Here is a 22,783-nt window from a genome sequence, read left to right on the forward strand (position 1 = left end):
AAAAAAAGATGAAGTACAGAGCAGATATTGACACTTAAACTTCACCATCACTAAAATTGTTATGACTGGAGGAAGGTTTCTGGGCCTTTTCTGGATAAAAGGCACCTCTTACCTCCTCTTGAGAAAAGAAAAAAACTTACGTTTTTCTTTTGCCTTTTTTTAAGAAGCACTCGGGGGTGGTACGAATGGATTCTCTTTTCAATGGTTTCTTAATGAATTTCTTCTTTTGTTTGCTGGGAGTGATATGTAGTGAAGAAAGGTTAAATTACTTAAAGGGCAAAAATTAGTATCCAAAGTAAATAAAACAGATAATTAAATCCTTTAACAGTTGTTAGATATTTATGGGTCTGAATGTATTTTCAGTGTTGTCTAAAATTCCTTTTGCAGCTGAACTGCAATTCTATTGCAACCAACTAGATCTTTTGTAACCCACCCAGCACTGCTCATGCAGGCCTTTAAAATGGGAAAAACTGGTAAACTACTCAAATGAACATACCTCTGCAGTTTGGGAAGGTGTTTTATGTAGTCGGGCACGGGACAGCCAGCTCGCTGGATAACATTGGCAATACTGGGAAGGAGAAGAGGGAGGAGATTAATTCTGTCAGCAAGTGCTTAGACAAGAGGTAAGCATCTTCTGTGGAAAAAGCAATCCCTAGCAAATGGCTGTTTCATTGTTGTTATTTTGTTGTGGTTTTTTTTTTTTCAAAGCAAGAAATATAGCACACTATACAAAACACATTTTTGCTATGTTTTCAATTTACCTCCGTAATAAAGGTTTATCATCTTCTGTAAAGAAAGTGACTGCTTTTCCTGTGTGTCCTGCTCTTCCAGTGCGACCTGTCAAACACAAATTTTGCAGAGTAGAGATTTTACTTTAAATATCACCTATTATTCTATTTCTTTTCACAGCCCCAGCCTCCCGATGTGTGTGCCTGAAGCATTTAAGTATTTAAAGTTCATAGAAGACTGACAAAAAGTAATGCCATTTTACTGGAAATTGAGCCCAGATATAAGCTGGCTCGAATTCTGTAGAAGCCAATGAGGCAGCAACGGAGGAGGCCTGGTGTCAGGATTTTTGCTCGTGCACAACAGCATCTACATTAGAGATCTAGGAAATGAGAAAAATGTTGTAATATGTGAACAACCACTCACCTATCCTGTGGATGTATTCCACCGCGCTTGTTGGCAAATCGTAATTGATGACCATATTCACCCCTTTGAAGTCAATCCCTCGAGCTAGTAAGGCCGAGCAGATGAGCACCCAGATCTTCCCAGCTCTGAAACTCTGTACTACGTTATCTCTCTAGGAAAAGAAAAAAAAAAAGTACTTGGAAACAGCATAAACAGCAATTTGAGAAAGAAGGTGAGCTTGTGTCCTGAAACTTGCCATGATATTAACGAGTAAAACTAAACCTCTACACAAAAACCTGTGGTAGTTCACTGTCAAAGGTACCTGAAGTTACATTAGAAAGAAATGTAAAAGCAGGAGTGTTGTAAAGCATATATTGAAAAGAAATTCTTTCTTCCTACCTGTTGCTGAGTTTTGTCTGCATGGATGACATCCACATTGATGCCTTCGTAAATAAGTTCATGGAAAAGCTCTTTGGCCCTCTCAATAGACTGTACAAAAACAAGGACCGGAGGAGCAAAACCCTGCAAAAGAATAATTTTCTAAGGTTCAAATCCTTTTCCTACCTTTATTGGTTACAGTCACTGAGTGACTAAAGAGACTTAACCAGCCCCAGCATTTTCCACCTCAGAGGATGATTATTTTTTTTTTGACTTAGCCAGATCTTTGGGAGTCAGAACTAAACAAACCCAATTCCACTGTCTTTGATGGAACGGTTCCTAACTTCAGCATCAGGCTGCATTTTAACCCAAAACCAGATTTTTTTCTTCCACCTAATGTGAAGAACCCACTCCCACTGCCAAGTGAAATTAAACAGACTGTTAATACAAACTTCTTCTAAGCAAGACTCAAATATATACCCAAGAACAGGGAACACTCTCAGTTTTCATAGGCAGGGTATTTACTCTTCCTCTTGTACAGCAGATTTGGACAACAGTTTAACATGTGTCACAGAGAAGTCTTTGCCCTAGGAAATTTTGAGTCTCTGACAGAACACACAGCTCAGTTCAGTAGAGAGCACAACATACTCTGTTTCTCCAAAATACCTTTTTAATGAGCTCTCTCATTGCCGTTAGTTTTCCTGTCTCAGATCCAACGAACAGCAGCTCTTGTTCTACTGTCTCTGCTGCAGAGTTTCTGAAACCACAAATTCAGCAGGTGTGCCACCATGAGAGTATATTTATAAACACTAAAACCCATAAAATTTAATTAGAAATATTGCACAACAGACTTATTCACCAGTACATACTTTTAAGATTAATGTTTATTTGATGATAAAGTAATGGGTAAAGGAAAACAACACTTTCTCCACACGTGAGAAAGATCTCTTATGCCTACACATTCTTTCCTGGAGACAAACAACCAGCAGCACTAAGACTAACAACAGACACGCAACCAAGCAGACTGATGATGCAAAAGCAGCAAGTAATTTGTCCAAGAAAGAAAAAAAAAGCCACAAGAGAGTCAGAGTACAACCGTGCACTGACCTTGCTCCAACGGACACCAGCACGACGCTGTCCAGGTTGAGTTTACACCACTCCTCTACATCATGCGCGAAGGTTGCACTGAACAAGGCTCTTCTCACCACGTGGGAGGTGCATGCCAGGAAGATGGAAGCCAGCTGATCCCGGAACCCCGACTTCCCATCCTCAAACAGCTTGTCTGATTCATCCACCACCAGCCACTCCACGCTAGGGACAGAGAGAAGGCAGAAGGTCCAACAGACCATCATGGACACAAGGACTCCACACGCACCCGCTTTTCAGCCACAAAAGTAGTAGTGAAACCAAATTTGATAAAGACTCCTGGTACCTGGTCAAGTCTATTGCTGGAGGATCTTGTTTCAGCAAATAAATGAGTCTGTTCGGAGTAGTAACTAGTATATCTATTTAAAGAAAAAGTGTAAAACATTAAAAAAGGCACAAAATAAACGAGACTAACAGAGCCCTGAGAAACAAAAGTTTCAATCCAGGCTCCTGGAGGCACAAACTAACAGGATCCACCTCTGGGCTCACTTCCTATCTCTCCCATCCAGCTACTTGTTTAGTGTTGAGCAACAGATTGCACATCTCGAGTGCTATTAACCCATCTCTTCAAAGCCACACAGGCCACAAGAGAAAGGTCAGTGACATTTTTTAAGTTTTCAGAAGCACTTCAGTAGTTAAAACAATTACCAAACTTCTTAGAAGACTTGGGGCCAAACTTCTTTGCTGCTTCAGCTGCCTTGTGGATCATATGTATTCTGAAGCCTGTCCCCTCGGCCAACTTCACCAGCTCCCGATGCGTCTGAAAAGGCAGCAAAAGGAATGGAATTTTTCAACTGAGCTGATTAGCTTTTTTAACCAGAAAAACTGCAGACAGTCCTGAAGATGCAGCTTCAAACATCACCCCAAACTCAGTGTTAAGAGAAAGATGTCTAGGTTTTCTTAGCATAATAAAATGCAGCTTTCTAACATGTATTATTCACTTGAAAGTTCTCCCAGGTGTGACTACCAAATCTTGACTCCAGGGATGTAGCTCCCAAAGCCCCCTCTCCTATTTGAATAGAAATGGAACTCTGCCCAAAGTTGCAATTTTTATTTCAGTTTAATAACAAAGCTTTAATATAAAGTTATTCATTGAACTTCTGTGTTTAGGACAAACATATAAATCCCTTGTAGCCATCTCAAATACAAAGGTAGGTATTAAGAGCACCTGAGCACTGAGCAGTTTTAGAATTTGATCAAAGAATCCCGAGCCTCCAATCTAATTATCTAAATTAGATTGAGATGCTAAATATGTAGCGATTTCACAGAAGACAAAAGACTTACAAGAAACATTTAAATTAATTTTTTCTGATATCTGAGGATCATAAAGGAAAAAAATATGTATTTACTACCTGCTATTTTACTGATTCAGAGTGAAAACTTTGAAGTACATGAATATAACAACCCGTCTGCCCCCAGCACGCACCTGGCTAGCGAGCTCTCGGGTTGGTGATATGATCACAGCTCGGAAGCCTTTGTTCCTGGGTTGTTTCAGATGTACTAAGAGAGGAATACAAAACGCCAGGGTTTTTCCAGACCCAGTAGGAGCTGAAGCTAGAAGTTCCCGACCCTGTAAGAAAAAACCAAGAAGGGTGTTACTAGAAATAACAAAACAAAAAAAATCACATTCACGTAAATATTAATGCTACAAACCAACCCAAAATACATCAGTGAAAGCACAGACCAAGATTATTCTAATGGCTAAGTTTTGAACTCTGATGCAGTTGATCTCTCTTTAAAGCTGCACAACCAACCTCTCCCGTGACCCTGACAAGAGACAACTCTGCAAATTTTGCCACATTCCCCATAATAAAATGAAATACCAGGAAACATACGTGAAGCATGACAGGAATAGCCTGCATCTGGATTGGTGTCGGGACCCGGAAACCAGCAGCTTGAATGTTCTCCAATATTTTAGGGTGGATTTTGTATTCATTTTGAAGTTGCTCAAAAGTGGCAATTGGGTCGGGAAGATCTGTTCCTTGGACACTGATCCTGTGTTGGTTTCTGAAGTGGTTTATCTAAAAGGCAAATGACAAACTCTTTATTACCATAAATGAACCACATTTTTCTGATGAAACACCTGCAGGAACGAAGCAATCTGTTACATATCAGAATTCCATGGTCCCACCTTCTGTCTTCGCAAGCGTTCCAGTTTTTCTGCAGTAGGTTTTTTGTCTTTGGCATCTTCCAATTTTGCTTCCAGAGAGGACATCCACCTTATTCCGTTGCTTCCTGACAATTCCAGCAGTGACGCTGCTTCTGAAAGTTTCCAAAATTTGAAATTTCCGTTAGTGAAATCCAAACAAAAATTATTTGATAAAAAATTAACATCTCAAACCCCTTTTCCTCTCATTCTCACTGAAGTTAATGAAGAGATCCCCACACCTTCACACCCAATCCCGGCCCCACACCAACCCCATCCCGGTCAGTGATCACAGATCCCTGCCCCACAGCCAGCCCCCATTTATACACTGAGCAGGACACCCACAGGACAGAATATTCCTTTGTCCTGGCTCTGCTTCCTTCTCAGCTTCTGTGGGAAGCTGAAAAAGCTCTTGACTAATATAAACATCACCCAGCAACAGGAGAGCTGGGGAGAGACTCTTTGCCAGGAGGGGTAGTGACAGGACAAGGGGTAACAGTTTTAAATTGGAAGAGGGGAGATTTAGGTTAGATACCAGAAAGAAATTCTTTCCTGTGAGGGTGGTGAGACACTGGCCCAGGTTGCCCAGAGAAGCTGTGGCTGCCCCATCCCTGGAGGGGTTCAAGGCCAGGCTGGATGGGGCTTGGAGCAACCTGGTCTGGTGGGAGGTGTCCCTGCCCAGGGCAGGGGGTTGGAACTGGATGATCTTTAAGGTCCCTTCCAACCCAAACCATTCTATGATTCTATGATATATAAATACCTCGTGTCTTTTTCTTTTTCCTTTTCCCATTGCTGCTTTCTGCGGTCCTTTTTCTCTTCCCTGCCACCCCTCCGTCCTCATCCCCTGCTCCATCCTCCTTCTCCTGCTCCTCGCCAGCCCCTGCCAGCCTCCAGCTCTCCTCGGCAGACCCCGGGGGGGCTCCCTCCTTGCGCCCGAAGAAGTCGAGGCTCTCCAGCGAGACGCTGCCGCCGCTCCCTTTCATCACCTGAGTGAGAGAGCAGGGAAAACCGCTGAGATCCAGATCCAGGCCGCAAACACCAGGCCGCAGGTAGGCCCGGGGTCCCGCCGCACAGACGGGACGGCGGCCCAGCGGCCCGTGTGGCGGAGTGAACGGGACCCACCTCCCTCTTAGACTTCCCCCCCGGCAGTACCGCACCCCAAATCGCCGCGCATCTCCCCCAAAACGCCGCACGTCAAAGCGGGCACCGGCCCCCAAGCGCCGAAACAGCTCCTGAGCCTCCATGCTGCCGCCCGCCTCCCGACATGCCCCGCTCCCGGAAGTAGCGAGTACTTCCGGGGACGCGCCATGGGGTAGGGGGTGTCATGGCGCCGCGTTGCCATGGCAACCGCGCCGGTAGGCTCCGCCGTGTCGCCCTCCTCTGTAGGCCGCACCAAACTCCCGGGGGCACCGGGAGGAGCCTCCCCCATGGGAGAAGTCCCGGGGGGGCTCCGGGTCAGCGGGTGGCTGTGGGGCCCTCCCGGCCGGGTGGGACGGCGGCCCGGCGGCCCAGCGGCCCGTGTGGCGGAGTGAACGGGACCCACCTCCCTCTTAGACTTCCCCCCCGGCAGTACCGCACCCCAAATCGCCGCGCATCTCCCCCAAAACGCCGCACGTCAAAGCGGGCACCGGCCCCCAAGCGCCGAAACAGCTCCTGAGCCTCCATGCTGCCGCCCGCCTCCCGACATGCCCCGCTCCCGGAAGTAGCGAGTACTTCCGGGGACGCGCCATGGGGTAGGGGGTGTCATGGCGCCGCGTTGCCATGGCAACCGCGCCGGTAGGCTCCGCCGTGTCGCCCTCCTCTGTAGGCCGCACCAAACTCCCGGGGGCACCGGGAGGAGCCTCCCCCATGGGAGAAGTCCCGGGGGGGCTCCGGGTCAGCGGGTGGCTGTGGGGCCCTCCCGGCCGGGGGCTTCCAGACCCCCGTAACTGCAGCTTTGCCCCACAGCAGAGTGGTGTTTGTTGATGCCCTGTTTCCTTTTTTTTTTTTTCTTTATTAAATAATTTTAAATCATCTGCGTGAGGTCTAAACGAATCCGAAATATCGAATCCGGCCTGTAAGCCATAAAACTGTTCTACATCTTTATAGGCCGGCGGCGGCGTTTTGTCCTTTTGTGTATTCCCGATGGCGAGTTAATTGCGCCGAGTGCTTCAGCTATTTTTAAGGAAGGGCTCGGCTGAATCTGAGGACAAAAGCTTTTGTGGGAAGTTTTTGTTGGCGCTTGTCTGGGGTTTGGTGATTTACAGTATCATTAGCTGGTCTCAAAGGACTGACCTCTCTTCTATCCATCACAGCACCAGCAAGTAGAGATTATCAGCCCCACGCTGCCTCTTAGAGATGTAAACTTGGGCCCTAGATATTTCTGAGGAGGTAAAACAGCGGCTTATTAGCAATTTTCATTGCCTGAATCATCCCTTGGTTTATATTCTCTTTGTGGATTGATGGGGAAATCCCTTTGTGACCTGCACCTTTCCCCATGGAAGCAGAGGAATGTTCTCTCTTGGTTTGATTCAAACCCTATTTTGTTAAAAAACTCCTAGGGCTCAATGCTGCACTACCCTCCTTATTGTAAGACCCACATTAACAGGGCATTTCAGGGTGTGTTTGACGTGAAGCCGGTTGGCAGTCCCAGCGACACCTAAATTAAAGTCAGGAATGTGCCCAGTTAATTTCTTTAATCCTTGATTTCCACTGATACAATCCAGCCTCACAACTGTGCTTGAAGAGAGAAACGCTGGAGGCAACGGCAGGAGCAACCCTGCAACTGGCCCAGCTGCTCAGAGCAATTGAGAAATTTTTCCTAGATTAAGATCAGAATTTATTTAATTCATGTATTTATTCATTATGATAAAGACTGAGACCAAATAGCACAGGTAAGTCTCCTCATACTCTGTATCAGATCAAAACGATACAGATGTATTTCCTGGTGTTTCTGAAGTAAAACAAACAGAAATCCAATTAAGCAACGACAACATTACAAAAACTATTTTATGTCATAAAGGTCTCAAGGGCTAAACGTTTAAATTGCCGAAGTCCAAGAGCCCTAGGAGACACTGGCAACGGCTGTTCCTCCTGTATCGGTCCCTACTTTAATTACAAACTTTGAGATGAAAAATGGCATGAACGCCATCCTCCCCGCAGCCCCTATCTGCCTGATTTATAGTGCTTTTTCTTTGCCAACCTTTTGACTTCCCGGCAGAGGGGTGGAAGCAGCCGCGCGGAGACACTTCCCTCGGTGGTGTCCCCGAGCCGCTGGTGATGGTGTATTTACTGCAAATAAATCCCGTGCAGGAGAGAGACTCAACACCACGTCCTTCGAGCCGTTCCTGGGCTGAGGCTCTTACTTTTCCTCTGGGAAAAGTGACTAGTGGTTGCTGTGAGAGGACGGGGAAGAATGTGGAGGCATTTGTGTAACAAAGAACTATAAATCATCTCCGATATCCATCACTCACCAAGAGATGCTGTCAGCAGATTCAAGAGTGAGGAAACGGGAAATATTCTCTTCACCAGTGGAATGGGAAATTTGGTTTGATTCAAACCCTATTTTGTTAAAAAACTCCTAGGGCTCAATGCTGCACTACCCTCCTTATTGTAAGACCCACATTAACAGGGCATTTCAGGGTGTGTTTGACGTGAAGCCGGTTGGCAGTCCCAGCGACACCTAAATTAAAGTCAGGAATGTGCCCAGTTAATTTCTTTAATCCTTGATTTCCACTGATACAATCCAGCCTCACAACTGTGCTTGAAGAGAGAAACGCTGGAGGCAACGGCAGGAGCAACCCTGCAACTGGCCCAGCTGCTCAGAGCAATTGAGAAATTTTTCCTAGATTAAGATCAGAATTTATTTAATTCATGTATTTATTCATTATGATAAAGACTGAGACCAAATAGCACAGGTAAGTCTCCTCATACTCTGTATCAGATCAAAACGATACAGATGTATTTCCTGGTGTTTCTGAAGTAAAACAAACAGAAATCCAATTAAGCAACGACAACATTACAAAAACTATTTTATGTCATAAAGGTCTCAAGGGCTAAACGTTTAAATTGCCGAAGTCCAAGAGCCCTAGGAGACACTGGCAACAGCTGTTCCTCCTGTATCGGTCCCTACTTTAATTACAAACTTTGAGATGAAAAATGGCATGAACGCCATCCTCCCCGCAGCCCCTATCTGCCTGATTTATAGTGCTTTTTTTTTGCCAACCTTTTGACTTCCCGGCAGAAGGGTGGAAGCAGCCGCGCGGAGACACTTCCCTCGGTGGTGTCCCCGAGCCGCTGGTGATGGTGTATTTACTGCAAATAAATCCCGTGCAGGAGAGAGACTCAACACCACGTCCTTCGAGCCGTTCCTGGGCTGAGGCTCTTACTTTTCCTCTGGGAAAAGTGACTAGTGGTTGCTGTGAGAGGACGGGGAAGAATGTGGAGGCATTTGTGTAACAAAGAACTATAAATCATCTCCGATATCCATCACTCACCAAGAGATGCTGTCAGCAGATTCAAGAGTGAGGAAACGGGAAATATTCTCTTCACCAGTGGAATGGGAAATGCCTTTGTGTAAGGAATAAGGAGCTCTCCTCCCGAGGGGGCAGCGCCGGGAGCCAAGCAGGCGGAAAAGTGTGTGCTGGGAGCAAGGGACACCCCCCGGCCACACGCTCCCGTCTTCCAGCACGCATGGCCCCAGGGGCTGAGGTGCCATACGTGGAGGTCTTTCTGCCCTGGAGCAGCCAGAGGGGCCAGCACCAGGATTTGGGCTGTGAGGGGGTCATATTGTGTCGGGGTGGAAGGGAGAAGTTGGTGAAATACAAAAATGGAGCAACTTAACACAAAGCAAAACTACTCTTGTCACAATGTTGGGTTTAGCTTTGCCTCCCCAGTGTTGCTCTATCAATTACTCAGTGCTAATTGCCAAGTCAGCGCTGATAGCAGATGACTGGTGAGGCCTTTGCGGGGTGCGTGGGGTGCAGGAGCTGTTTGGCTCAGCCCAGCCACGGACATGGTGATCGATGCTCCAGCAGCCTGATGTAACCTGGGTGATCCTCTTCTATGAGCATGGATCTCGATTCCACAAAAGTCACCTCAAAACCGCACCTGACTTCAGAAGTGATCCCGTATCTGCATCAAATGGAGCTGATTTCAGTCTTTTCCTGTCCTGCTGCTGCTTTGCTGAGTGAGGTGACCTAAAGCCTCCCAGTGAAGGTCCCCTCTCTGCAGAAACATGACATGGCTTACTTTGTTCTCTATCATTGATCAAAACTGGTAAAGAGAAAGCACAGTGTCTCTGCCAGGCAGCTCTCACTCCTCCTGCACCCCAGCAAACACGGGACAGCAGACTGGGACAGCTAAGGGGGGGCATCAGCACCCCACCAGCCATGGCCACACTCAGATGGGGTGAACACAGCAGTTGTTGGACAATCTCATGGTCTTTACCTTACTGCCTCCCTGCACCTGCTTGTAGGTGCTGGGCAACACGGCGCTTCCGACACCCTGGGGCTGGCATAAAATTAACATTATAGCAGAGGAGGGCGAGCACTGGCCTTGCTCTGCCTGGAGCTGCTGGCAGGAGGCCCACGGGTGGACTGGGACGTGGAGGAGAGCCCAGGCTGGATGGTTTTCATTTGTTCTCCCCACAGCCAGTCCCCGGGACCACAGCAGGCGGTGGTTAGTAGCAGGGAACACCCCCAGGCCCTGAAACAGCCCCCATCCCGCAGGGTGCTCAGGGGAACCCTGAGATGATGTCGGAGCAGCCCAGGTGAGACGCGTTGGTCAGATCATTGGGCTGTGCCCAACACATAAGACTGAAATGAAACCCCCATAAGATTGCAAAGCAAATTTGATAAGTTCTTTTCATCACATGCACACTGAGGTGAGAGATACCTGTCGCTGAGGGCTCCCCTCCCCGAGGACGCCAGCTTAAGGGCACTATCTCGTGTGTGTGTGTGCGTTTGCTGAGCAGGTGTGGGACAGGAATTACAGGACGGCGCTTGTCAGAGGAACTTTTGCATATCTGCTCCCCGCGTCCCGCCATCCCGCGGCATTATCGTCGCTAATATGCACATAACAGTCAATTAGCCTAGCGGAGCGCACTCGTGACCTCTGATCCCTGCTGTGTCCCCCAATCCATTAACAGGCCCTCAGCCTTTAGCTCTCAGTATGAATTGATGTCGCAGCCATTCTCTTTCGGCAAAGGAACACGCTTCCTCATTCAGCTGTCCATTTCCACTTTCTGTTCCTTTGTCCTCCCCTTCTGTTCCCTGTGTTGCTAACCTGGTCACAACTTCTTGACCCCACGTCCTCGTCCCTCCCAAGGGTGTCGTAATCCCAACCACTACCAAAAAACTTTTACTTTTTTTTCCCCCTCCTTTACCCACATCTTATTTAGCAAAAATGGTTTCCAGCAGTGTGGGAGCTTTGATCCCCTATTCAAGAAATCCCTGCAATGTTTTTTTAAAGACTTTCTTTCTAAGGCAAATGAATTCTTCATAAAGGGGGAAATGGTGTCCTCGTTGGTCTCTGTTCATCTGAGGAAGACAAATGATCTCTTTTATTACTTGAAAAGCATAACAGTTGAGTGTGTAGATTTGTGATTTATCTGTAATTAAGAATCCATTTGAGCAGCATATTAATTACAGAGAGGAGAATTAATTTTGCTGAATATAAAAGTAAAACCAAAGCTCCTCAAATTAGAAGATAATGTAAAATGTCTGAGGTTCAGGCTTTGTGTGGCTCTGTATTACACACATACTGGGATGGAACAACTCTTTAGTGCATGTTTGAGTCTTTTGACTTTTATGTTTTATCACTGGGTCAGAAAAATAAAGTCGGGGGGGGAAGAGAGCTCTCTCTCCCCCAGCACTCCCATTGCTGGCTCCACTGAGTGTTTCGTGGCAGCACGTACAGCTCCCTTGCCCCGGTGCTGCTGCAGGACCCATCGGCCTCCCCCCACCTGCAGCAGAGGTTAATTACCCTTCAGGATTAAACGAGGGTGCACCCTGTAAGCACCGAGGGGTGCTGTCATGGTAGGAGGACGGTGGGATATCAAGGGTCTCCAAGATCTTTGCAGACCAGTGAGCTCCTGGATTTGGGGGTCCCTTGGCTGTTGGGGGGAGGCTGGTGTGGGGCAGCACATGGAAAGGTCCCAGCACCCAGAGCTGCTGGAGCAACCAGAGATGCACTGGAATGGGCAGAGAGTGAGGTTTTTTCTGGCTGCTGAGAATATTTTAAGGTGCTTGGCAGCAGTTGGAGTGCTATTCTCTGCTGCTGCTGGTCTTTGTGACTCACATCTCTACCCTCATCGAACCTTTTCCAGGGACTTGTGATGACCCTCTGGAATGGAAACCCCACATCAACACCTCAAAACCGCACCTGACTTCAGAAGTGATCCCGTATCTGCATCAAATGGAGCTGATTTCAGTCTTTTCCTGTCCTGCTGCTGCTTTGCTGAGTGAGGTGACCTAAAGCCTCCCAGTGAAGGTCCCCTCTCTGCAGAAACATGACATGGCTTACTTTGTTCTCTATCATTGATCAAAACTGGTAAAGAGAAAGCACAGTGTCTCTGCCAGGCAGCTCTCACTCCTCCTGCACCCCAGCAAACACGGGACAGCAGACTGGGACAGCTAAGGGGGGGCATCAGCACCCCACCAGCCATGGCCACACTCAGATGGGGTGAACACAGCAGTTGTTGGACAATCTCATGGTCTTTACCTTACTGCCTCCCTGCACCTGCTTGTAGGTGCTGGGCAACACGGCGCTTCCGACACCCTGGGGCTGGCATAAAATTAACATTATAGCAGAGGAGGGCGAGCACTGGCCTTGCTCTGCCTGGAGCTGCTGGCAGGAGGCCCACGGGTGGACTGGGACGTGGAGGAGAGCCCAGGCTGGATGGTTTTCATTTGTTCTCCCCACAGCCAGTCCCCGGGACCACAGCAGGCGGTGGTTAGTAGCAGGGAACACCCCCAGGCCCTGAAACAGCCCCCATCCCGCAGGGTGCTCAGGGGAACCCTGAGATGATGTCGGAGCAGCCCAGGTGAGACGCGTTGGTCAGATCATTGGGCTGTGCCCAACACATAAGACTGAAATGAAACCCCCATAAGATTGCAAAGCAAATTTGATAAGTTCTTTTCATCACATGCACACTGAGGTGAGAGATACCTGTCGCTGAGGGCTCCCCTCCCCGAGGACGCCAGCTTAAGGGCACTATCTCGTGTGTGTGTGTGCGTTTGCTGAGCAGGTGTGGGACAGGAATTACAGGACGGCGCTTGTCAGAGGAACTTTTGCATATCTGCTCCCCGCGTCCCGCCATCCCGCGGCATTATCGTCGCTAATATGCACATAACAGTCAATTAGCCTAGCGGAGCGCACTCGTGACCTCTGATCCCTGCTGTGTCCCCCAATCCATTAACAGGCCCTCAGCCTTTAGCTCTCAGTATGAATTGATGTCGCAGCCATTCTCTTTCGGCAAAGGAACACGCTTCCTCATTCAGCTGTCCATTTCCACTTTCTGTTCCTTTGTCCTCCCCTTCTGTTCCCTGTGTTGCTAACCTGGTCACAACTTCTTGACCCCACGTCCTCGTCCCTCCCAAGGGTGTCGTAATCCCAACCACTACCAAAAAACTTTTACTTTTTTTTCCCCCTCCTTTACCCACATCTTATTTAGCAAAAATGGTTTCCAGCAGTGTGGGAGCTTTGATCCCCTATTCAAGAAATCCCTGCAATGTTTTTTTAAAGACTTTCTTTCTAAGGCAAATGAATTCTTCATAAAGGGGGAAATGGTGTCCTCGTTGGTCTCTGTTCATCTGAGGAAGACAAATGATCTCTTTTATTACTTGAAAAGCATAACAGTTGAGTGTGTAGATTTGTGATTTATCTGTAATTAAGAATCCATTTGAGCAGCATATTAATTACAGAGAGGAGAATTAATTTTGCTGAATATAAAAGTAAAACCAAAGCTCCTCAAATTAGAAGATAATGTAAAATGTCTGAGGTTCAGGCTTTGTGTGGCTCTGTATTACACACATACTGGGATGGAACAACTCTTTAGTGCATGTTTGAGTCTTTTGACTTTTATGTTTTATCACTGGGTCAGAAAAATAAAGTCGGGGGGGGAAGAGAGCTCTCTCTCCCCCAGCACTCCCATTGCTGGCTCCACTGAGTGTTTCGTGGCAGCACGTACAGCTCCCTTGCCCCGGTGCTGCTGCAGGACCCATCGGCCTCCCCCCACCTGCAGCAGAGGTTAATTACCCTTCAGGATTAAACGAGGGTGCACCCTGTAAGCACCGAGGGGTGCTGTCATGGTAGGAGGACGGTGGGATATCAAGGGTCTCCAAGATCTTTGCAGACCAGTGAGCTCCTGGATTTGGGGGTCCCTTGGCTGTTGGGGGGAGGCTGGTGTGGGGCAGCACATGGAAAGGTCCCAGCACCCAGAGCTGCTGGAGCAACCAGAGATGCACTGGAATGGGCAGAGAGTGAGGTTTTTTCTGGCTGCTGAGAATATTTTAAGGTGCTTGGCAGCAGTTGGAGTGCTATTCTCTGCTGCTGCTGGTCTTTGTGACTCACATCTCTACCCTCATCGAACCTTTTCCAGGGACTTGTGATGACCCTCTGGAATGGAAACCCCACATCAGCAGGAGAAGGGATCAACACACCCTGCCTGGAGCTGCCGCAGGGACTCCCCCGGCTCCGTAACCTGCTCCTGTGGCCAGACCACAGCAGGGAAGCTTGGCAACGCCTGCTGACAGCCCGGCCTCCCAACGCACGCGCTTTCTGCCTTCCTCTCTGTGTACTCCTCATCCTCTCTGTGTACTCCTCAAACTCCACCACCAGCCCAACCAAATCCGCTCAAAGGCTTCAAAGCGCAGAGGGTGTTTGCTGTCCCCAGGGGACTGACGGTGCTTTCCCTTTTGACCCGTGGCGCAGGAACCGCCGGACAATGGTGTGTGTGTGTGGCTCAGGGGAGCACAACCCCAACAGAGCCAGGGATCTCCACAGCCCCACGCCACTGCTGCGGGTTTTCTTGCCGAAATTTCCAGCAGATCCAGCCATCTGGCTGGACTGGCAGAACGAGTCTGGAAAGAGCGAGAGTTTGGAGCTGGGTGCTCTTGTGCAACTGCGCGTTACGTTTACCTGCGCGCCAAATGACATTTTTAAAGTTACTGAAATAGCTCGTCTGCATTTTGGTTTCCCTGGAGAGGCCGTTGCCTTCGGGGCCGGCAGGACGCCTGCTCCTCCACAGGGAGGACTTGGAACTTCCTTAGCAATCTGCGTGCTCGGTGCCAGCCCATGGAGCTGGACTAAACATTATAGCAGAGGAGGGCGAGCACTGGCCTTGCTCTGCCTGGAGCTGCTGGCAGGAGGCCCACGGGTGGACTGGGACGTGGAGGAGAGCCCAGGCTGGATGGTTTTCATTTGTTCTCCCCACAGCCAGTCCCCGGGACCACAGCAGGCGGTGGTTAGTAGCAGGGAACACCCCCAGGCCCTGAAACAGCCCCCATCCCGCAGGGTGCTCAGGGGAACCCTGAGATGATGTGACCACAGTGACTGAGCCCCGGCGATACCCCAGCACTGCTCTGGCAGCAAGATCTGCACCACCACAAGGCTGCTGTCACACACCTGGGGACCGGGGAGCCCAGCACCAGGGTGCCCCATCCTTCCAGCCAGCAGCCAGCCCTCCAGGTTTGGCCCTGGACAGGGTTTCCCTGGCTCGGTTCCTCCCCACAATTACAGAGGCGATAAGCGCCAAGGAGCACTGCTCCCCAGGCACGGCCGCAGCCCCACACCGAGGGCTCGTGCTCAGAGTCTGATAAAACCTTATCGTGGCCCTTGGGCAGGCACCGAGGGTGGCACTAACCTGGTTGTGACCCAGTGAACTCATCCAGGTTGGTTTCACCAAGCTGTGTGTGTTGGTCAGATCATTGGGCCGTGTCCAACACGTATGACTAAAATAAAACCCCCATAAGATTGCAAAGCAAATTTGATGCTCTCCTCCAGAGGTAAAGGAGAGGGGATGCTCCTGCCCAACCCTCCCGTATCCCACCTCCACGCCTCTCAGGGCTGCCCTGTGCCCTTCTCCTGCCCCACAACCTCTGAGGCCCAGTCAGGGAAAGAGCACCAAAACACAGTGATAAGTTCTTTTAATCACACGCACACTGAGGTGAGAGATACCTGTCGCTGAGGGCTCCCCTCCCCGAGGACGCCAGCTTAAGGGCACTATCTCGTGTGTGTGTGTGCGTTTGCTGAGCAGGTGTGGGACAGGAATTACAGGACGGCGCTTGTCAGAGGAACTTTTGCATATCTGCTCCCCGCGTCCCGCCATCCCGCGGCATTATCGTCGCTAATATGCACATAACAGTCAATTAGCCTAGCGGAGCGCACTCGTGACCTCTGATCCCTGCTGTGTCCCCCAATCCATTAACAGGCCCTCAGCCTTTAGCTCTCAGTATGAATTGATGTCGCAGCCATTCTCTTTCGGCAAAGGAACACGCTTCCTCATTCAGCTGTCCATTTCCACTTTCTGTTCCTTTGTCCTCCCCTTCTGTTCCCTGTGTTGCTAACCTGGTCACAACTTCTTGACCCCACGTCCTCGTCCCTCCCAAGGGTGTCGTAATCCCAACCACTACCAAAAAACTTTTACTTTTTTTTCCCCCTCCTTTACCCACATCTTATTTAGCAAAAATGGTTTCCAGCAGTGTGGGAGCTTTGATCCCCTATTCAAGAAATCCCTGCAATGTTTTTTTAAAGACTTTCTTTCTAAGGCAAATGAATTCTTCATAAAGGGGGAAATGGTGTCCTCGTTGGTCTCTGTTCATCTGAGGAAGACAAATGATCTCTTTTATTACTTGAAAAGCATAACAGTTGAGTGTGTAGATTTGTGATTTATCTGTAATTAAGAATCCATTTGAGCAGCATATTAATTACAGAGAGGAGAATTAATTTTGCTGAATATAAAAGTAAAACCAAAGCTCCTCAAATTAGAAGATAATGTAAAATGTCTGAGGTTCAGGCTTTGTGTGGCTCTGTATTACACACATACTGGGATGGAACAACTCTTTAGTGCATGTTTGAGTCTTTTGACTTTTATGTTTTATCACTGGGTCAGAAAAATAAAGTCGGGGGGGAAGCACTCCCATTGCTGGCTCCACTGCGTGTTTCATGGCAGCACGTACAGCTCCCTTGCCCTGGTGCTGCTGCAGGACCTGTCGGCCTCCCCCCACCCGCAGCAGGGGTTAATTACCCTTCAGGATTAAAACGAGGGTGCACCCTGCAAGCACCGAGGGGTGCTGTCATGATAGGAGGGCGGTGGGATATCAAGGGTCTCCGAGATCTTTGCAGACCAGTGAGCTCCTGGATTTGGGGGTCCCTTGGCTGTTGGGGGGAGGCTGGTGTGGGGCAGCACATGGAAAGGTCCCAGCACCCAGAGCTGCTGGAGCAACCAGAGATGCACTGGAATGGGCAGAGAGTGAGGTTTTTTCTGGCTGCTGAGAATATTTTAAGGTGCTTGGCAGCAGTTGGAGTGCTATTCTCTGCTGCTGCTGGTCTTTGTGACTCACATCTCTACCCTCATCGAACCTTTTCCAGGGACTTGTGATGACCCTCTGGAATGGAAACCCCACATCAGCAGGAGAAGGGATCAACACACCCTGCCTGGAGCTGCCGCAGGGACTCCCCCGGCTCCGTAACCTGCTCCTGTGGCCAGACCACAGCAGGGAAGCTTGGCAACGCCTGCTGACAGCCCGGCCTCCCAACGCACGCGCTTTCTGCCTTCCTCTCTGTGTACTCCTCATCCTCTCTGTGTACTCCTCAAACTCCACCACCAGCCCAACCAAATCCGCTCAAAGGCTTCAAAGGGCAGAGGGTGTTTGCTGTCCCCAGGGGACTGACGGTGCTTTCCCTTTTGACCCGTGGCGCAGGAACCGCCGGACAATGGTGTGTGTGTGTGGCTCAGGGGAGCACAACCCCAACAGAGCCAGGGATCTCCACAGCCCCACGCCACTGCTGCGGGTTTTCTTGCCGAAATTTCCAGCAGATCCAGCCATCTGGCTGGACTGGCAGAACGAGTCTGGAAAGAGCGAGAGTTTGGAGCTGGGTGCTCTTGTGCAACTGCGCGTTACGTTTACCTGCGCGCCAAATGACATTTTTAAAGTTACTGAAATAGCTCGTCTGCATTTTGGTTTCCCTGGAGAGGCCGTTGCCTTCGGGGCCGGCAGGACGCCTGCTCCTCCACAGGGAGGACTTGGAACTTCCTTAGCAATCTGCGTGCTCGGTGCCAGCCCATGGAGCTGGACTAGCCATGGCGACTGAGCCCCGGTGGTACCCCAGCCCCAGCACTGCTCTGGCAGCAAGATCTGCACCACCACAAGGCTGCTGTCACACACCTGGGGACCGGGGAGCCCAGCACCAGGTTGCCCCATCCTTCCAGCCAGCAGCCAGCCCTCCAGGTTTGGCCCTGGACAGGGTTTCCCTGGCTCGGTTCCTCCCCACAATTACAGAGGCGATAAGCACCAAGGAGCACTGCTCCCCAGGCACGGCCGCAGCCCCACACCGAGGGCTCGTGCTCAGAGTCTGATAAAACCTTATCGTGGCCCTTGGGCAGGCACCGAGGGTGGCACTAACCTGGTTGTGACCCAGTGAACTCATCCAGGTTGGTTTCACCAAGCTGCGCTTTCCTCTGGAGGTAAAGGAGAGGAGATGCTCCTGCCCAGCCCTCCTGCATCCCACCTCCACGCCTCTTGGGGCTGCCCTGTGCTCTTCTCCTGCCCCACAACCTCTGCATCCCAGTCAGGGAAAGAGCACCAAAACACAGTGAGCTTTGTGTGCTAACACCCTGGAGAGAGCGGGTCCTCGCACTGCAGAGAGTCACAACAGCCCTGACCCCGGGTGCTCCCCCCAGCCTTGGTAACGCTGGGATTTTGGGGATTTTCCCTTTGTACCCACACCTGCACTTCCAATGAAAGGCAGCAGCGTCCCTGCACTCTGCACGGAGGAGGCTGCAGTTCTGAGGAGTGACTGATAAAGCCTCACGGCAGCCCGTGGATCCTCGTGTGCAAGGAATTCCCTTGTGAACCGCTTTGGACTGTAAAATAATCACCCGGCCCCATAAAACTGTATTGGCCATAAATGAACTTTGTCATGTTTCTACTACTTGCTTTGCTCCATAACAACGTGTCACAGACAAACACAACATGCCCAACAGCAGCGGGAGATAAAAGAGACATCTTCCAGGAGCCTCATTTAACATCACATCATGTTTTCCAACAACTTAATGAGACAACCAGGGCATCTACAGGAGGAAAAACCCCACCTGGTGCTTCTCCATCACAAGGTGAAGGACAGCCCCAGCCCCAGCTGCTGCAGAGGCTGCTCAAGAAACCAGTTATGGATGGTGTTTACCTGGGCAGAAAGGTTTCCTCAGCCAGAGGATAAATCCAAGCCAGGGGACCCTTTCTCCCCAGAAGATGTTGGGATGTGCAGCATCCACAGCATCTTCTAGCAAACAGTTGCAATTTCTGCCTTCCCATCTCCTGCTGCCCGGGGCAGGTGACAGCACACAACGAGCTGTTTGGCAACTCCATAAATTCACACCTCTTGGGTAAATACTATCAGTTCTCAATCATTTGTTCTACTCATGTTGCTGACTTCATTCTGCCTGCTCTGTCACACACACTCTTTGCTTCAAGACAGTCACCTTCTCCATCTGTGTCTTTGTTTGGGTATGTCTTATGCCCTTTTTTCCTATTTTTTTGGCTCGGTGCCCCCTTCCCTCTCCAGGTCCCTCTCTGGCGGGGTTGCATCTCAGAGCCTTCTTTCCCCAAAGTTTTCACTTACCTTCTCTGCAGGGCTTTCAGGAGAGCAGCGCTGATACTGGATTGCTTACCAAGGGGTGTTTTACACACAGTTTTCACACCTCAAACCTCTCTGTCAATCTGTGTCCATCTTGAAGCTGGTGCAGAAATCAAGCCCCAGAAGGTACTGATCCCCTTGGAGCATCAGCTCAGATGCAGCAGGTTTTCTAGTGCCCCTTTCTCCCCCTACCCTGCTTCCCCTTGGATTTCCCCTTCCTCTGCAGGACCAATTCAACCTGATGCTGGATGTGCATCAGCTGGGGAAAGCTTAACCCATTTAGCTTAACGAGCCACTCACAGAGCAAAATCTAATTGGCATAAGTAGAAGAATCCACGCAATTTCCACCCTGACTGGTAGGAATGCAGTATTTTGGAGCAGAATTTGAAGAGGGCTCAGCCTGGCACTCAGGTGTGTTGAAAGGGACTTGCTGAGCAGGAAGGTGCAAAGGGGATTTGGGGATAAAACCTGCATCTTTTCTCTCTGAACTTTGCTAAAAGGGACTGAGCAGTCCACGTGCCTCCTGTCCTCTTCCAGCTTCTGTGCTTCCAGTTTTTGTCTGGGGGAGCTAAAATTCCCAGAAGCAAAGAAACTCTGTGGGAAGGTTTTTATCAGGGTGTCCTGCTCCGGCTAGAAAGGTGAGCAACAGGTTGCTGCTCTGAAAGCCTTTTCCACAGCATTTTTTAATGGGAAAAAAAAAAAGCGTGCCAAGACAAAACAAGGCGATTTTGAAGGTGATTGAAACCAAAGCCCCTGCACTGCGTCTTCAGAAGGACCACCCTTTCCTACTGGTGTGCTCTCAGTCACTCAACTCTTTGCAATCAAAGATCTTCAAAAGCTTTACAGTGACCCCCGTGCACCCTCCCATCTCCCCCTCATGCTTCACCCACCCACAGGCTCCGTAGCCAAAATGGATGGGGTTTGGCTTTGGCACTTGGCTCCTAATTGGTTTCCTTAACACTCAGCTGCTAAAGTTAGCAGGGGATGAGGAATAAACTCTGCTGGAGTGAGGGCAACATCATTAGGGCATCATTAGGAGGGTGAGGACACGGGTCTCCCAACCTCTTAGAGCCTCTTGTGAGTTTTGGCTGGTACTTGGGCTTCACGTGAAACACTTCGTGCCCCGTTGAGGCCAGTAGAAACCTGGATGAGCATCGCAGGGGACAGCAGGGACATGTCACTGCCACCAGCCTGTGTCCCGGCTGGAGAGCTGGCAGAGGAGGACCGGGGAATTTACATATCACACGGCAGCAATGACTCAGAAGAAACGGTATTTAATTATGGTATACATTAAATTAAATGTCATTCTGAATATTGGTCTCCAATTCACGATGACTTTATTCACCGTAGGGCGACTCCTGTTGTCTCCAGCGAGGGTTAGGGTCCCACTGCGCCAGACATTGTACAAACACAGAGCAAAAGAGCCTTTCTTGCCCCAAATAAAGCATCTGGTGTTTTTTCTTTTTAGCAGTGGTCCACAGGCACCTCTACTGCTCTCCACCTCTCTAAGTCCCTCTCAGCAGGTGGCACAGGCTGCAAAATTCAAGACAAATTTGCACAAGGTGGGAGCATGAGATCCATTCCCAAAGAGGAGCAGATACGGAGGTGTCTCAGGGGAGGGGAGACGGTGCCTTTCACAGCTCCCACAGCTTTGGGAGGTGGGACCTGGGCACCTAAAGCTCTTCAGGGCTCTGGAGGGTGGGTGTGGAGCCTGGTGTTATCAGCTGAGATGTGTCCTCACCACAGAGGTGGGCTCACTCACAAGCTGGAGATGTTTTCCTCCAAGAGCCACCACCAGGTGAGACCAGGCAGGGGACCGTGGACCGGCCTGTCCATGGCACAGCCTGGCACCCATCCATCCAGCTGTGGCTTGGAGGTGACACCACGAGGACAAGAGTCCCATGTTTATTGGTAAGGGTGGAGCCAACAAGGCTCATCATCAACCTGCTGACAGAGGAAAATAAGCCACCCATACTGGCCGTTAACTGGTCAGGAGACAAGGCAGTAACTGGGCACCCAGGCCCTTCTGTGCCCCAAGGAGAGGAGAAGAGGGAGACACTCTCTGAACCCCACTTGAGGAAGATCCCATCAGAATTTCTTGCCGCCTCATCCACCTCTGTAGCAGCAAATGCTACAGGCTCACCTGAAAACTGCTGATGCTGGGCACTTCCCAGCGGTCTGGATGTGTCAACCGGGCTGGTGACACTTCCCCACCCCACCACAGTCCATCTCAGAGGCCCCAAAAGCAGAAGAGTCCGTGGAGAGCCCCGTAGTGGCAGCTGTCCCCAAGGAGACCCTCCAGGTCCTGCCGGAGCTCCTCTCGGCTCGCCCCACACCCTTCCTTCCCATGGGATGTCCCTGTGCAAAGGACACGTGTCTGTCTGTCCCCCCATAGAGCAGAGACCGGTGCTGCCCGACCCGTGTCCTTGTGGAAGCCCAGGTCTTTCCTTGGGAATTAACTCATTTAAAGGAAGAAGAGAAATACAAAACCAAACCCACCCTCAGCTCTGACCTTTACCAAAACCGGCTCGCCCCACACCCTTCCTTCCCATGGGATGTCCCTGTGCAAAGGACACGTGTCTGTCTGTCCCCCCATAGAGCAGAGACTGGTGCTGCCCGACCCGTGTCCTTGTGGAAGCCCAGGTCTTTCCTTGGGAATTAACTCATTTAAAGGAAGAAGAGAAATACAAAACCAAACCCACCCTCAGCTCTGACCTTTACCAAAACAAAAAAAGAGAAGAGATCTGGGAACAATATATACAGATGGGGGAATTGCAAAGAGAAGAGATTTGGGAACAATATATACAGATGGGGGAATTGCACTTAATTACAGTAGTTTACATCCATTGGACAAAATTTACTTCTTTTATATAAATCTCTATGTATAAGAGTGGGGAAGGGTGAGGGTGGAGCAGACTGTACCTATATTTACACTTTAATTGGCTCAGTTCGACAGCACATGCAATTCCTCCTTCCAAACGCCACGTAACAGACCCAAGTCCCTCTCAGTCCGTCAGGTGGAGGAGTATAACTTAAATATTATCCCTCTGCCCCCTCCGCCAGTCCCCGGCACAGCTCCTTCCTACGTCCTCGGGAGAGCCAACAGCCTCTTGGAAGGCAAATACTTCAGAAAAAAAAAAAAAAAAAAAA

At 49.7% G+C, this 22,783-nt stretch overlaps 1 protein-coding gene across 2 annotated transcripts; it reads right to left on the bottom strand.

Moving 5' to 3' along the window:
* Positions 1-56: 56 nt before the first annotated feature.
* On the bottom strand, positions 57-6,077 carry LOC106895606 (probable ATP-dependent RNA helicase DDX52). Of its 2 annotated transcripts, none has more exons than XM_014955146.1 (14): positions 5,959-6,077; positions 5,562-5,787; positions 4,787-4,917; positions 4,491-4,676; positions 4,082-4,225; positions 3,304-3,415; positions 2,942-3,014; positions 2,617-2,820; positions 2,176-2,266; positions 1,531-1,653; positions 1,153-1,303; positions 762-837; positions 497-568; positions 57-233 (listed from the first exon to the last, which is right to left on the bottom strand). In XM_014955146.1, exons 1-14 carry the CDS (start codon positions 6,043-6,045, stop codon positions 137-139), a joined length of 1,773 nt encoding a protein of 590 aa, XP_014810632.1. In that variant the 5' UTR covers positions 6,046-6,077; the 3' UTR covers positions 57-136. The 2 variants fall into 2 exon arrangements, with proteins under 2 accessions (XP_014810632.1, XP_014810707.1); XM_014955221.1 differs by having other exon boundaries at positions 5,924-6,047.
* Between the last annotated feature and the right edge of the window lie 16,706 nt (positions 6,078-22,783).

The sequence above is a fragment of the Calidris pugnax genome, unplaced genomic scaffold (genome assembly GCF_001431845.1).
Source record: "Calidris pugnax isolate Ruff unplaced genomic scaffold, ASM143184v1 scaffold45, whole genome shotgun sequence".
Taxonomy (NCBI): Eukaryota; Metazoa; Chordata; class Aves; order Charadriiformes; family Scolopacidae; genus Calidris; species Calidris pugnax.